The sequence below is a fragment of the Schistocerca piceifrons genome, chromosome 1 (genome assembly GCF_021461385.2).
Source record: "Schistocerca piceifrons isolate TAMUIC-IGC-003096 chromosome 1, iqSchPice1.1, whole genome shotgun sequence".
Lineage (NCBI taxonomy): Eukaryota > Metazoa > Arthropoda > Insecta > Orthoptera > Acrididae > Schistocerca > Schistocerca piceifrons.
The window spans coordinates 549,254,754-549,269,829 of record NC_060138.1 but is presented as its reverse complement, the minus strand read 5'-3'; the positions used below and the strand labels follow the sequence as shown (position 1 = coordinate 549,269,829).

Sequence of the window (15,076 nt, the reverse complement as noted above, 5' to 3'; positions counted from 1 at the left end):
GCGAAGGTAGCAACTGCCTCAGAATTTGTGTGTTAATAGAAAATACATATTAGTTTGTATATCGCAAGCTTTGTGGCCTATAATACTACAAAAACTTCCAGTCATCAACTATTCCGTCCCAGAACAGCCGCACTCGGTTGAAATACCCCCGAAACCACAGCAGAAAATCCGATGGCCTTTCATCCATTAAGCACACGGTCACATAATCATAATAATTAACTGTTTGGCAGCGTCGGTAAATTACACAAAACCCAATGAAGGACATAACTGTGGTGTTTCGCTTTGCATCGTAATTCAGAATGACACAGGCACTGTAGTATCGTATTTATTCACATTCTCTGTAATCCATACAGATGTGGCGCTATGCATTAAATACTTATAGTATTTTGTAATCGCTATAATTAATTTGGATTGCCCTGTATTTTGTGTTATTTATCAACGTGCGTAGCGACCTCAGAAGGCAAGTTACTCGTGTCGGCTTCGAGTTTCAGAGTATCGTTCAACAAGAGTGGCACATTCTCAGAAGAGAGTACTTGTTCCTCGCTTCCTACGGAAAGAGTTCTGCTGCGATATGGATAAATGATATACATATCACAATGTTATTCTGAATCGGTAGTCCATAGTTAAAGTACTCGGGACATTTCGATTCATGTGAACAAAAAACGTGTGAGCTACACACGGGTCCAACTAAAATTCTGGAGGTATATGCAATTTCGCGTACTGCGTAGTTAAAAGTTGCCAACAATCTGACCAAGACCGCAAAGGCGTGGGTAATGCTGACCCGCCTTACTGTTCAAATCTTGCACCACGCCATTTCCACCTTTTTGGCAAGCTGAAAGAAGGAGGGGGAAGAGGAGGGAGGAGGGGGGGGGAGGTGAAAGAGATTTTTCTAAAGACGAGGAGATTCAAACCGCGGCACTCAAATGGCTCCGTGAGCAAGGAACTGATTCGTGTCGTCGAGTAACTGAACTACTGGTATAACGTTCTGACCGTTGCTTACAGAGACTTGGAAGATGGTTTCATGTGTCTGTGTCACTTTGAACTGCAGCATTCAATAAAAGATACTTGGCCTGCCATAATGATGTCCAACTCAGTTTTTGAAGTTCCCTCGCAGTATCTTTGTATGTTTTATATTAAAGATTTTTTATTACTGCTCCTATTAGGGCTACTGAAAAAGACGATTAACGTGTAGCAAACGAAGTATTTACACGGATTTTGACTGTAACAAACTCTGTGGTCAAATATTGTAAGCATCTGCTGAGGAGATATGCCCTCCTGAAAAGTAAAGAGGCGTAATTGGATGAACGGAAACAGAAAGGAGGAAAGGAAAGCCTTGTGTTCTCTGTCTCACCTGACGGGCGACACGTAGTTGACGCCATCGACGTTCCTCCAGTCCCACTGCTTAGGCAGGTACGAGGCGCGCTGCTTCTGGGAAGACGTCACCGGTGCGGCCGTGGCTCTCTGCGGTACCCAAGTCCTGAAAGCGAGAAACAAAGAACAGAACAATGATGCTCGACGGGAAGGCAACGGGCAACGAACTGATAGCAATGTCAAAAAGAACCAAGTTTTACGTTCAGTTAATATGCTGTGTATTTACTTTTCCCTATTCTCTTATCGTTTCTGATTCCTGTTCAGTGCAGAATGGGAAGGGTGGACAGTGTACGATTCGTGCAAGCCTGTAATAATATACCATGGCAGAAACAATTTTGCGATGAATGCATATTATTAGAAGGGAGAACTAAGTTCTAAATTGGTCGTGGCTTCCAATAAAGAACCATCAGCTCAACCAATCAGTCAAGAAAAAAAAAGATTTATCATCCAGGACTAGCAGCATTATAACACTGTTATGTCAGGATGCTGTTTTCTACAGGAAAAAATCTCCCTCAGCGATAGTAATGAAATCGAGAAACTTGGACAAATTTTTTCATTACAAAATTGTAATAACGGCAACTCTCTTTAACTGTGCAAAAATGCATGTTAATCCTCATAACAACGTGACAAAACTCAACAGTATACGGTTACAAAATAAGTGGTGAATGTCTGTAGTACGTCACATTGATTAAATACATTCTTAACACAATATACAAAACCGACGCACGACGAAGGAATTATTCAAATGGCACGGATATCGATAGAAGTGATGTACATGTACAAACAAATTATTAAAATTACATAAAAATTGGATGATCTATTCAACTGAAAGAGGTCCACAAATTGAGCAAGTCAATAACGCGGTGGTCCACCTCTGGCCCTTAAGCAACCAGTTGTTCGGCTTGACATTGGTTGACAGAGTTGTTGGATGCCCTCGTGAGGGATATCGGGACGAATTCTGTCCAAATGACGAGTTCGATCCTCAAAATCTAGAGGTGGTTGGAGGCCCTGCCTATAATCATCCAAACGTTCTCAATTTGTGAGAGATTCAGCGACACTGAAGGTCAAGGAATAGTTTGGCAAGCACGAAGAGAAGCAGTAGAAACTCTCGCCGTGTGCGAGCTGGCATTATCTTGATGAAATGTAAACCCAGGACGGCTTGCCATGAGGGGCAACAAAACGGGACGTAAGATATTGTCGACGCATCGCAGTACCGTAAGGACGCCGCAGACGACAATCGAAGGGATCCCTCATGAAATCAAATTCCACCCGTGGGCATAACTCATTACTGTAGGGCCGTATGGCGGGCGACAGATAGGTTTTGTGTTTGACCGCTGTCTGGGGCGTCTCCAGACAAGTCTTCGCTGGTCGTCGGTATTCATGTCGAAGCGGGACTCATCACTGAAAACAACTTACTCCTGTCAATAGATTCCAGGCCGAAGATGTGTCTGGAGGCACGTCGCACAGTGGTGGGCTACCAACGTGACCGTCACCCGCTAAGGGTGATGCTCTGGGGTGCCACCGCGAGAGTTTCTACGGCTCTTCCCAGCTGAGAACGTTTGAAAGATTATAGGCAGGGCCGACCAACGATTTCGGGGTTTTTAAGATTGAATGTACTAGTTGGATTGAATTTGCCACGATGTTCCTCAGGAGGACATCCAGCAGCTCAATCAATCAATGTCAAGCAGAAAAACTGCTAGCTTAAGGGTCAGAGGTGGACCATCGCGTTATTGACTTGCTCAATTTGTGAAGCTCTTTCTGTTGAATAAATCATTCAGTTTTTTTGGAATTGTAACTATTTGTTTGTCTGTACATGTAAATCTTATTCCATTAGGATAATTCCTTCGGTTGCGTCGGTTTTTTTCCTTTTTTTCGGTCTTCGAGTGTATTTATGGGTAATACCATGAAGTGACACGATCACAAAAAGGTCTATATCAGAAAAAAACAAATAGTACGTAGACATAGATTTATTCATTCTGGGAAAGTGCAGGGTGTCTACGAAGGAAATACTAAGCAAGAAGCTAGCAGTACCAGCTGTAAACACTTTAAACGACCTCTTCTAAACAAGTATGCACGACAACAGATATGGAGCGAATTGAGACGAGCTCCTAGGATCGTTGCAGATCTATTTAGCCCGTACAAAAGTGCATCAGAGATGCTTTGGAAACTTAAACAGCAATCTTGCGATGAAAGGCAATGTTCTACTTGGGAAACCGTGCGGAGTAAATTTACAGATCCTGTCTCTACGAAGACGGTGTGATAACTTGGCTGTCACCAATTTTTCCCTTGTGTTGTGGTCAGGAGAATAAGATGAGAAAGACTACGTCGTGTGCAGATGCACATAAACAGACAGTTTTTCGCCGCTCATTTTCTTTTCGGTCCTCGGTCTTCCGACTGTTTTGATACGGACAGCCACGAATTCCTCTCTGTGCCAACCTCTTCATCTCAGAGTAGCGATTGCACCCAGCGTCTTCAATTATTTTTTGGATGTTTTCCAATCTCTGTCTTCCCCTACGGCTTTTACTCTCTACAACTCTCTCTAGTACATTGCAATTTATTTTTAATGTCTTAACACATACCCTAACATCCTGTTCCTTCCCCTTATCTGTGTTTTCCACCTATCCCTCTTCTCGCCAACTCTGCGGAGTACCTCCTAATTTCTTATTTATCAGCCCATCTAATTTTCAAAATCCTTGTACACCACCACAACTCAAACGATTCGATTTTCTTCTGTTCCTGTTTTCGTACTGTCCATGATTCACTTCCGTACACTTACGTTCTCAGAAACGTCTTCTTCAAATTGAGTCCGATGTTTTATGTTTGGGCAGGAATACCTTTCTTTACCTCTGCTAATCAGCTTGTTATGTCCTCTTTGCTTCGTCTGTTATGGGTTATTTTGCTGTCTATGAAGCAGAGGACCTTCCATCGTCTACTTCGTCGTCCCCAATTTTATTGTTGAGTTAATTGCTAACCTCATTTCTCATTTATTGCTAATCTCAATCTCGTTACTTCCCTCTTCCTTCGGTTTACTTTCAATCCATATTTTTTACTCATCAGACTGTTATTCCGTTCAACAAGTCCTGTAATTTTTCGTCACTTTCACTCATGGTAGCAATGTCATCAGCGACTTTTATAATTCATCAACTTTCACTCTGAATCTTAATGCAACTCTAGAGGCTTTCGATTGTTTCCATAATTGCTTCTTCAATGTATAGATTACAAAATAGGGCAGAAAGATTTAAACCCTGTTTTGTACCATTACTTATCCGTTCTGTTGGTAGAAAAATAAGAAATTGTGGTTTGCCTACCAAAGACCTTGTATGTAGCTCCAGTATTTGAATACTTCTAGGCGCTCAGTCCGGAGCCGCGCAACTGCTACGGTCGCAAGTTCGAATCCTGCCTCGCGCATGGATGTGTGTGATGTCCTTAGGTTAGTTAGGTTTAAGTAGTTCTAAGTTCTAGGGTACTGATGACCACAGATGTTAAGTCCCATAGTGCTCAGAGCCATTTGAACCATTTTGAATACTGCTCAGCTGCTGAAATACACTGCTGGAAAAAAAATTTGTACGCCCTACTAGAGGTTTCCAATTCACTCCAGATTTTTTGTTGCAACAGTACAAGTGGAGTACATAAAAATATTACATTTACAGATCAATGGTACAAGCGGTTCTGAGGTACGAGGTATCGATCCATGCTGAAACACCAGTATTATTATGTGGTATAGCTTTCGCGGGCAGAAATGCAGCCCTGACTCTGGCATCGACTCGATCGTACTGATGGCGAATACTGTCTTGGTGTACATAATACCACGCCTTGTCGATCTGTTCACGTAGTTCAGTAAGAGTTGGTTGATGAGCCGCACGAGTCACTTCTCGTCTCGTCATATCACTCAGGCGTTCGATTCGAGACAGGTCCGCAGATCGTGCTGGACACAGAAGTAGCTGCATGCCTTGCGAGGCACGTCGAGTTTTACTGGCAGTGTGTGGACGAACATTATCCTTTTCGAACCACACATCATCTTCGTGTTGCAAGAATGGCAAAGGAACGAGTCTAACAACGTTCTGCAGATAGCGACTGCTGGTTAGCACCCCCTGCAGAAACACCAAAGGTGAACGAGAGTTGTAGCTTATTACATCCCAGAGCATAACACTAGAGTGGGGTAGTGTCTTGGACGATTACACTCTACGAGACAGCGCTCACCAGGTTTAGATGGTACACGCAAACGACCATCAGTTGCGTGCAGGCAGAATCTTCTGTCATCGCTGAAGACAATGGCGCACCATTCCGTCTTCTGAGCGATCCTTTGACGGCACCAGTCGATCTGTGCACGTCGATGGTGTGGCCTGAAGTAACTTTCAATATTATTCAGTCCCCTATATTTCTATTCCGTACAGGTAATGCAGATGAAATTAGTGAAATAACGACTTGGCCAGAAATGCCCAGTCAGTCAGTTTGTCCACATTCCGTAGGTGAATGGAACGGGAAGAAACTTTTAATACTATCTAGTAGAATAAAAAGTACTCTCTGCCACGAACTTCATAGTGGTTCTTAGAACACTGATGTAGACCGAAACGACTATTCATCTAGCCTTACCGTCGATCGAAAAAGTACCGAGACTAATGTTATTCCTGGTTTATAAGCAACGTCAACGCGGTAATTAAGCTTTGAACTTGAACTGACAATATTGTAAACTATATCAATCCGCGGAGATTGTTTTTTCGGACATGTGCGAAAGAACAGACACCTGTGGAATCTGCAGCTGCGATACATATTATCTAAATTAAGGATAGTGATTGGGGGGTGGGGGGTGGTGGGGGGGGGGGGGAGGGAAAAGGAAAGAGAAGAACTACTGTTGTCAGCTGTTCCGGAGCTCTATGCAGAATCAGAAGCGACGAGTGAAAGTGTGTGCCAGCCCGAGATTCGAACTGGGGAACTCCTGCTTGCTAGGCAATTACGTTAACCACTGCGCTACCCAGAGAGAGTGTTTGTTGCTTCTGCGCAGACTATCTTGGACGCCTCTGGGCCCACCCACATTCCCACCTAGCGCCACCTATTCGCAGTCCTCGTGCGTGTCCTCAATGATCGCTACTTTGAGGTTCCCTCCGGAGGTCGAACGTGATTGCACATTCACACTGAAGGTGCTGTATTCATAGCTCATTGAGTAGCTGGACATGTACGGAAGAACAGACATCTCGCATTCAGAATGAATCCGTCACCCTCAGTGCGGATGTGCAATGACGTTCGACCTCCTGCGGCAGTCTCAAAGTAGCGGGCATGGAGAACATAGACGGGGGCTGCGGATAGCTGGCGATGGGTGGGAAAGTGGGGCGACCGACAAGCGAACCGAGACAATCCGCACAACCGCGATAAACACTGTGTCCCAGTGGCGCAGTGGTAAACGCAACCACCTGATAAGCAGGAGATCCTGGGCTCTGATCCTAGTCCAGCACACATTTCCACTCGCCGCCGCTGATTCCTCGCTAACTCCCGATGCAGCTGACATCAATAATTCCTTCCCTTTTCTTTCCTTTCTTCTCCTTCCATCTTCAATTATCATAATATTGTAAACATCAGATATGCGATGTCTCAAACAATTCCAGCAGAGGGCAGAGCCGTAATGAGCCATCAAAATGAACACTCGTTACGAGAAGTGTGCTGTAATTGAATCCATGGGTCATGAGGCTTGATGTTGTCAATACGAACCTTCCATATAATGAGAAAGTGCAAATTGGGTCTCTGATGGTTCGCCAAGATCGAAGAAGATGCGTAAAAAGAAAATAATAAAATAACAGCGATTAGCATTGTCTTCACTTCCGATGTGTCATTGCGTCTCCTCCGGTCTTGGCGAAACATCGGAGACCCATTCTGCACTTTCTTGTTTTGTGGTAGGTTCATATTGACAGTACCAAGTCTCATCAACCGTGAATTCCACTACTGAATGTTACTTGCAAGTGTTTTTCATAGACGTCACTTTGATGGTTGACTGCCACTCTGCCATCCACCAGAATTGTTTGATACTTCTCACATCTGTGGTTTACAGCTATCAGTGCAAGTTGCTAGCGTAGTTATTGCGCTGATGTCGCTTGTACAGACGGAATAATATCACTCTCGGAACTCTTTAGGTGGACAATAGGTCTGTATGTAGCCAGTCTTTCGTCCAAGATTAGTGAAGAGGTTTAAAGTACTATATTGAATGCACTTTTCCTCATTTATCATCGTAAATGTAACACAGATTTCTCTTAAGGACAATCTGGGTCTCTCACAGTAACGCGTTCATGAGATTCTGCGTCGTCTTGTAAGAACAGATCTGACGAATACGGACGCTTACCATGATCGAGGATACCTGAAAGAGGCATACCATTTTTCTCATTTGGCTCACAACTAGTGTAAACTTCTCGAAAACCTTATTTGGACCCAGAGAATTTTATGGAGACAGTATTAGTCTATACGGATATCAAAGGTCTAGTAAGTGTATGTGCATGTTTAGCTTATTAGTGCGTGACAGAGAGTGAAGTTGCTCGACACTGACCTGAAACTAATAGATTCCTTTATACGAGGCTTGTATCGATCGAATAAGAGGAATTATCGGTAATGAAGTGCGCGTTACATTTCATCAGGCGTCAAAAATCTCCTTAGTGGTACCAAAGATAATTTCTGGGCTATCAGTTATCTGTCACCAAATAATACACTGACTTCTTCTACAAATTGTCAAACTCTTTTGGTTCCAAGTAGTTTCTTAGACTTAAGTAAGACGTCTTCGGTTCATGTTGAAACCACACTGCCGGTTTATTTGTCCTTTCTCATTCCAAGTAAAAATAAAACTGCAGAAATCCGTTCTATCTATTTCTCTTTACATTTTTTTTCGATTGATCTTCCTTAATACCTCTCTACTTCATCAGTATACAGATTTAATGGTAAAACTGAGCTACCATATCATCCTAATACTTTTTTATTCGATATATTACATATATCTTAGAAATGCTTTAGTGATACAACAGTTGTGTTTAATACACCAAAGACTTTATTGAGATGGTGAGACGGGCAATCGCTAACGTCCAAACGCTTTGTCAGGAACCCAACCATAGATTCTCGTGACTAAAGAGAACAAGCCCTAAGTTTAAATTTTAGTTGGTAAAATTAAGCTAGGCAATAAAATGATTTATAAAAAGTTGCCTAATTTTGTGTAATAGTAGTTGTTGCATGGAGTAAGAAATGTTGGAAATGTAGAACTGGAATTAAGTAAAATTAGGAAACAATGAAAACCGTTAAGATTCATTAAAAGAACGAATAATTTTTTGTGTACACACCTCCTCCCTCCAGACATTTGTATTAGTTCCTCAAAGGTTTTGTCCTCAAATTGTTCATATACTTTGGCTTTCCACATTGTCTGTGCACTGTTTATCTCCTTGACGAGCTGTTCCTGGCGATCTCTTGTGAATTTCATTTGCATCTGAAACAAATATCGGAAGGTTGATTTAATAAACAATACACACAAAGAAATGTGTGAAGTCAGATAGTTCCCTGTTTTCTGTATAAATGAATATCTCACATCACAGGTTATGAGAGAGTCTCACGGGATCACTCAATAATAATGTAGTGGGACAGGTAGTCTGTCTTTGTGTAGACGTTGTCGTACACACTATAGATATATGGTCATTATTGTTTTTCAGTTTATTCTTTTATTTGTTGAGTATCGCATGTACGTTTTATAGTACCTTAGGTAAAAACCTAACTTGTAGTGTTAACAGTGGATTTGCCTAACACGACTCTATATATGACATTAGTTTTTGTCTTAGTTTTGGTTCTGTTAATATGAACACATATCTCTTTTGCAACTGAATGGAAGATTACTAGGAGAGAATTATTTCTTGGAATTCGAAGAAACAACTAACGGTTATTTGTGTTAATACACTGTAGCGATACGTTTTAGTGAAGTCTCAAGATGGGTGGCATTTATGTGGCGATGAATTTATTAGCCACACGCGAAGAAGCATGTTGTCGTTAATTATAGATCTGTTGGGATCGTGACTAGGTTGATTACAGTTATCCTTCACGAAACTAATTCTGATGGAATTAATATCCTTCCGTCACACAGTACAAGTAAAAAAAAAAAAAAAAAAAAAAAAAAAAGGTTGGGGCGGGTGAACAAAACTACACTCTTTACCTCTTTACACAAAGTTCGTTCAATAAGTAGCGGCAAATAAATTTTTTTCTAAGAAAATATTTATTCTTAAGAGCTACAATTTGATAATATCAGTCAACATTTCTTTTACATCCACTATGTTTCTACACTATTGTTTGGAGAAAGTGAAACACCAAGATCGAGAGATATGATCACAATGAAATTTATTCCATCGGTTAGGGACATGGTACTACACAAATGATTGGCATTACAGACCTGTAGATGGATTGTGACAGTGGAAATTAAGTGCAGAGTAGCGCCACCACGTGCTGCAATCAGAGCCGCTAGACGTCGTGACGTGGAATCAAAGAGCGCCTGAACATGCCGCTGGCGAATACTCTTCCACGCCGTTTGTAGGCGCGTCCACAAACCGGTAACTGTGGATACAGGAAGACCTGAACGAACAAATTGCTGACCGACCATATCCCAAGCACGTTCGATGGGCTGCAAGTCAGGCGAACGGGCAGGCAGGGGAGCAGTGGTGTCCGTCGTTATTCGAAGGAGACATGTACGTTCCTCGCCATATGCGGCTGAGCATTGTCCTGCTGAAATATGACATGTGTGGGGGGGGGGGGGGGCTGGATTCGGGGGCAGGGCGGGGAGGGAGGCAGTGGGCAGTGATTCAGGCTGTAAAACCTTCCTCATGTAGCGGTAGCTGTTCAGACTGCCCTCAAGACGTTGGAGGAGAGATCGCATGTTATAGGCAACAGCGTCCCAAACCATCACACATGAGGTTTATCAGCTGTGTCCCTCAACAATACAATCTACCTATTACATTCAGCACTGCGACGCCGAACACGTGTGCGGCCGTCACTGTAGGACAAGTTGAAGCGGAACTCGTCTGCAGACACTAAATTTTGACACTCAGCACACCAGTGTCGGCGTTCACATGCCCATTGCTCATGCCCATTGTTGTCCGCAGCGTTGGCGAGTTCTGGTCGACGGAAGCCGACACAGAGGTATGCGTGCCGCCAGTCCAGCCAGCAGAAGACAGCGTCAAACTATCGACATAGACGTGTCCACACCCACTGCAGTGCTCCATCTTCGATCCAACACCGTCCGTTACTACCAAGCGGGCAAGATGGCGGCCATCTCGCGCTCTGATCACATTGTGTCGTCCAGTATACTGTCGGCGTAGTATACGGCCTTATTCTCTTCACTGGTTCTACATACACCTCACTGTTGAAGGAGCGTGCTGTATACGAACCGCAGTGTCTCGGAACGACAGACCCGCCTCCCGGAGATCAGTCATTCTGCCCCGTTCGAACGCACCCACTTGCTCATATTCCACCCTGTGGTATCGGCCAGACATAGGGCACATGGTTACAAGTACCGACTTCGTGTGAAGGCGCTGCACCGACTGAGTGTTGTGGAACACTGACCTGTCAGGTCACACAAATGATGGCGCTTTTGGGCCTACGTCCACTCTACCTCTCAGCCATATAAATCAGTTATTGTGGTTCCGCTGTTCCATACGTCCTCTTTCCGTGACGTGTTGCAGACCGCTGCTTCTGAGTGTTTCCCTTTTTGCAAACAGTAGAGAACATAGTCCCTGGGACGCTATATGCTGTTACATTAGCCTTGTGTAAGAGCAAGTATTCCCTTTAAGTCAAAGCTCTTGTCCTATTTTCATAGCAATATTTTCAAAGCAACCGTGACGAAAGAACCCTTCACTGGCTCAAACAGCTCAGACGAAATGGCCTTTCTTTGAACCCTGTGCTCTGTTACGAGCATTCGTCGAACTCATCTTGAGTACAGCTTTGAATGAACAAGAGTGTCAGTCATTGCTGAGCCGTGGTAAAAAAGCGCGGCAGTTGCCACCCCCAGATCCTTGAGCGTCATGCACTCCGCCTCGCCTTCCATGTACCCCTCCCGTCCCCCACGCGGAGCCTCTATGACCTGACTCCTTTCCCCCATCTGCTCCTATTCCTCGAACATATCTGCATACTCTACACCTCCCGCCGCCTTGATCCCCCTCATCCCCTGGTTGCTCCTCTCCTCTCCCGTCCCCGCCCCCTGCCACGTCTTCACTGTTGTGTCCCCCCTACCCTCCATCTCTACACCCTTCATCTCCTTTGCCAAGGTGGCTTCCATCAACTCCCCCTCCTGGATGATGCCCTCTCTCCCTCCATTTATCCCTCCTATCAACTCTGATCCTCACCCCCCCCTCCTTTCCTCTGTCCTTTTCTTGCGCTCCCTCTCCCCCCCTTCCATCCTCTTTTTTCCCCACCTACCCTCTCTCTGCCCCTCTTCTCTCCCCTGAGTCGTTTTGCATTTCCCTCCTCTGCCTTTTCCCATTTCCTCTTGCGTCTGCCCTGCCCTCCTCCCCTTATGGGTCCTCTCCCTCCTTTCGTTCCCCCCTCTTTTCGTTTTTCCTCTCCTCCCTCCTTGTTTTCCCCCTCATCTGTCCAGGTCCACCCCCCCCCCATCTGCCCTAGGCTATGGTGTGTCCTCTTTGTGCCGACATTTTAGTGCAGTGTTTACAGTGAGTGTTCAGTGTTATGCGTCTTTTCCAAAGAGTTGCGAACGACCATCATACTGTCGCTAGGTTTGATTTTATATCTCTTGCGAACAGAAACCAGACTGTAGCCATGTTTTTTAATTGTCTGTCTACTATGTTACCTGTCTGCATCCTGTGTATTTTTATTCGCTTTGCCAACCCTTTGCTTTATGTTTTCGCTTTCACCAATTTTCTGCCGTTTTACAATTTAAGTCCCCGTTTTATCGCCTGCTTTTATTGTTTCTTAACTGGCCGGGGTGGCCGAGCGGTTCTAGGCGCTACAGTCTGGAACCGCGCGACCGCTACGGTCGCAGGTTCGAATCCTGCCTCGGGCATGGATGTGTGTGATGTCCTTAGGTTAGTTAGGTTTAAGTAGTTCTAAGTTATAGGGGACTGATGACCTTAGGAGTTAAGTCCCATAGTGCTCAGAGCCATTTGAACCATTTTTATTGTTTCTTAACTTCTCCTTACATTTTAAAAAGTCTGTGGGGTACAGAGCAGCGTAATAAGCTGCTGCCAGCCCGCCCCCTTCTGGGGGAATCGAAATACAATAAAGAAAAAAAAAAAAACTCGGCAGTTGGTCAGTCGGGGTGAGGCTAGGTCAGTCTCGCGTCACCAGTTGATGGTCTGTCTCTTGTTCGCATTTGTGCGGCAGTAGTATCAGTCTGTCGTCGGAGTGCGATTATGTCTGACGTTTGGATCAAACTTTAAGCCAGAAAATGAGGGTCTTGCCACTCCGCCAGTAACAGAACTCAGCTAGTGGTCGCCCGGTTGGGGCTGAGTTCCTGCATCTGAGTCTGCAAGTTAGGCCGCCAGACTGCTCGAGTTGCTCAGGCAACGGTCATTGGCGGTTGGATCGGTCGGTTGGTCAGTCGCGCACTGAGACACGAGATGACTTGTCCGCCTTGAGCGTCGGCGCATGTCCCCACGTGAGTCCAGTGGGCCGCGCCGTATAGAAAGGGGTAGTGGCTTCGCGGTTGACACGAGAGCAACAGGAGTGAAAACACGACATCGGGCTGGCCGGGGCGGCTGCGACGCCGTGAGACGGGAGACTGGCTCGGAGCACTATGGGACTTAACATCTATGGTCATCAGTCCCCTAGAACTTAGAACTACTTAAACCTAACTAACCCAAGGACATCACACTCATCCATGCCCGAGGCAGGATTCGAACCTGCGACCGTAACAGTCGCGCGGCTCCGGACTGAGCGCCTAGAACCGCTAGACCACCGCGGCCGGCTGAGACGGGAGATCAGCGCGCCTTCCTGCGTCCGTTGAAGCGGCTGGCAGCGGACGGTTCGGGAGAGCGTTGGGGGTGCTGCGCCAGGTCTTCGCCAGAAATCGCAGTTTATTGGAAGTTAAGTGATTGGAGGTATGTTGTTTCATTTACTTGTTAAATTCTACTTTTCTTGGCGAGGTCACCGTCCGCTTTGTTTTGGGGTCGTCCCACCATTCTTCTCCGTTTGCCCACCCGCGGGAAGGTGGTTATTTGTGAATTGGGTGATCCGTTTGTTCCTTGTGGAGTTGGGGAGGGTTAGAGCAGTCTGCGGTTCGGCTTGTTCAGTAATCCCCCTGTCAATCTGCCATACGTTAATAGCTGCTTCTGTCATGTTTGCCGGATTCGGTGTTAACGAATTTATAGAATTAAGGTGTAAAGGCCGAATTCCTGAAATATGTTTTTATCTTATTTTAACTAAAGTTCAGTCTTGATCACAACACTTATGTCTTAATAACATAGGTTAGGTGTTGTGATCAAGACTGAACTTTAGTTCAAATATAATACTTTATTGATCACTGTTCCAAAAATGTTTACCAAAAATGTTTTTATCTTGCCTATCATCTTGCGAGGCGGTATATGTGTAATGTAGAGCATGTTGTACATTTTATGTAAGTCTGAATTTCATGGGTTTTATTTATATAGTCATTCTTATAAAGTTGCCACCCTTCAACCGTAAGAGTCCTTTTAAAAACAAATTGCACTTTCGGTGGCAAATAATTTCTTAGTGTGAGTGTTTGTACCATTTACACCCCTCCCACCTTACGGGGTTCATAGTTAATGTGTTTGTGTGAGTTGTTAAAATTTTTAGTTTAAAGTAATCTGGTGTGTTGCAGATTTGCACCAGTGTAGTCTTTCAGAGGTTGTTGTGAGCGGTCGTGACTACAGCCGTGTTGAAAGGGAGCGGCAAACTTCTCAGCCCGAAGGCTCATACTGTCAATATTGTTCTTTCCGCCTCTAAATAAAATTGTAACTTGATATTTGGAGGATGCTTTTCTGCTTATAAATTTTAAATCTGTTTTTGAAACGGCTTTTATGAAGAAAATTCCCATTTGTTAAAGTTAATTTCATTTTCATCAGTTGCTCCCTGGCAACTACTTCCACGCTCACCTAGTGTGATTAAATGTGTTGATGTTCTTGCTGAATCGCTAGTAAATAAAGTAAATTCTTTAAGAAAGGATTTTGAAAGTAAATTCACGGTTAAATTGTAAATGCATTTCCAATGCTCGGCGATGGCTATAGGGTCAATTGTCGAGTCGTAATCTGACGGTCTGCACGAATAATGGGCCTTGTGCCATTCATCATTTCGGAAGTAGTGGCTGTGACATGACGTTCCGCATGTGGTGCATCAAGGAGCTCAGCTATTGCACTTCCTAACGCTTTAAACCCTCTTTACCAATCGCCCAGCAGTACTCCAATCAATTGGATCACTACCTCACACTGCACACAATAGTTTATGGATGTTCACCACGGTGTCTTTTTCCGCAACCTAGAATTCAGTTACAGTACGTTGCATAGGCGCTACTTCGATTGTTCACTGCGGGTCTGCCATTTGTAGGAACTGTTTGAAACTTCGCACATATTTAGAAATAGCATCAAATTTCCAGCTCCTGAAACGACTATAAAAAAGGCAGTTTGGGACATAGTGTATTGAACGACCTTCATATTGCAGGATAACTGAAGGTCATATTTGCAGATTTTAATCATTTTTTTGAGTCAAAGAGAACACTGTCAGTGCTTCAACGGAA

The 15,076-nt window shown here is 44.3% G+C and overlaps 1 protein-coding gene across 1 annotated transcript in view; it reads right to left on the bottom strand.

Moving 5' to 3' along the window:
- Positions 1–15,076, bottom strand: part of LOC124749332 (dipeptidyl peptidase 1-like) — a 69,320-nt gene that overhangs the window by 28,538 nt on the left and 25,706 nt on the right. The window contains exons 4-5 of the mRNA XM_047248968.1: positions 8,679–8,821; positions 1,352–1,477 (exon numbers count right to left, since the gene is read on the bottom strand). Of these exons, the coding sequence (XP_047104924.1) occupies positions 1,352–1,477; positions 8,679–8,821 (269 nt within the window). The remainder of the gene's footprint in view (positions 1–1,351; positions 1,478–8,678; positions 8,822–15,076) is intronic.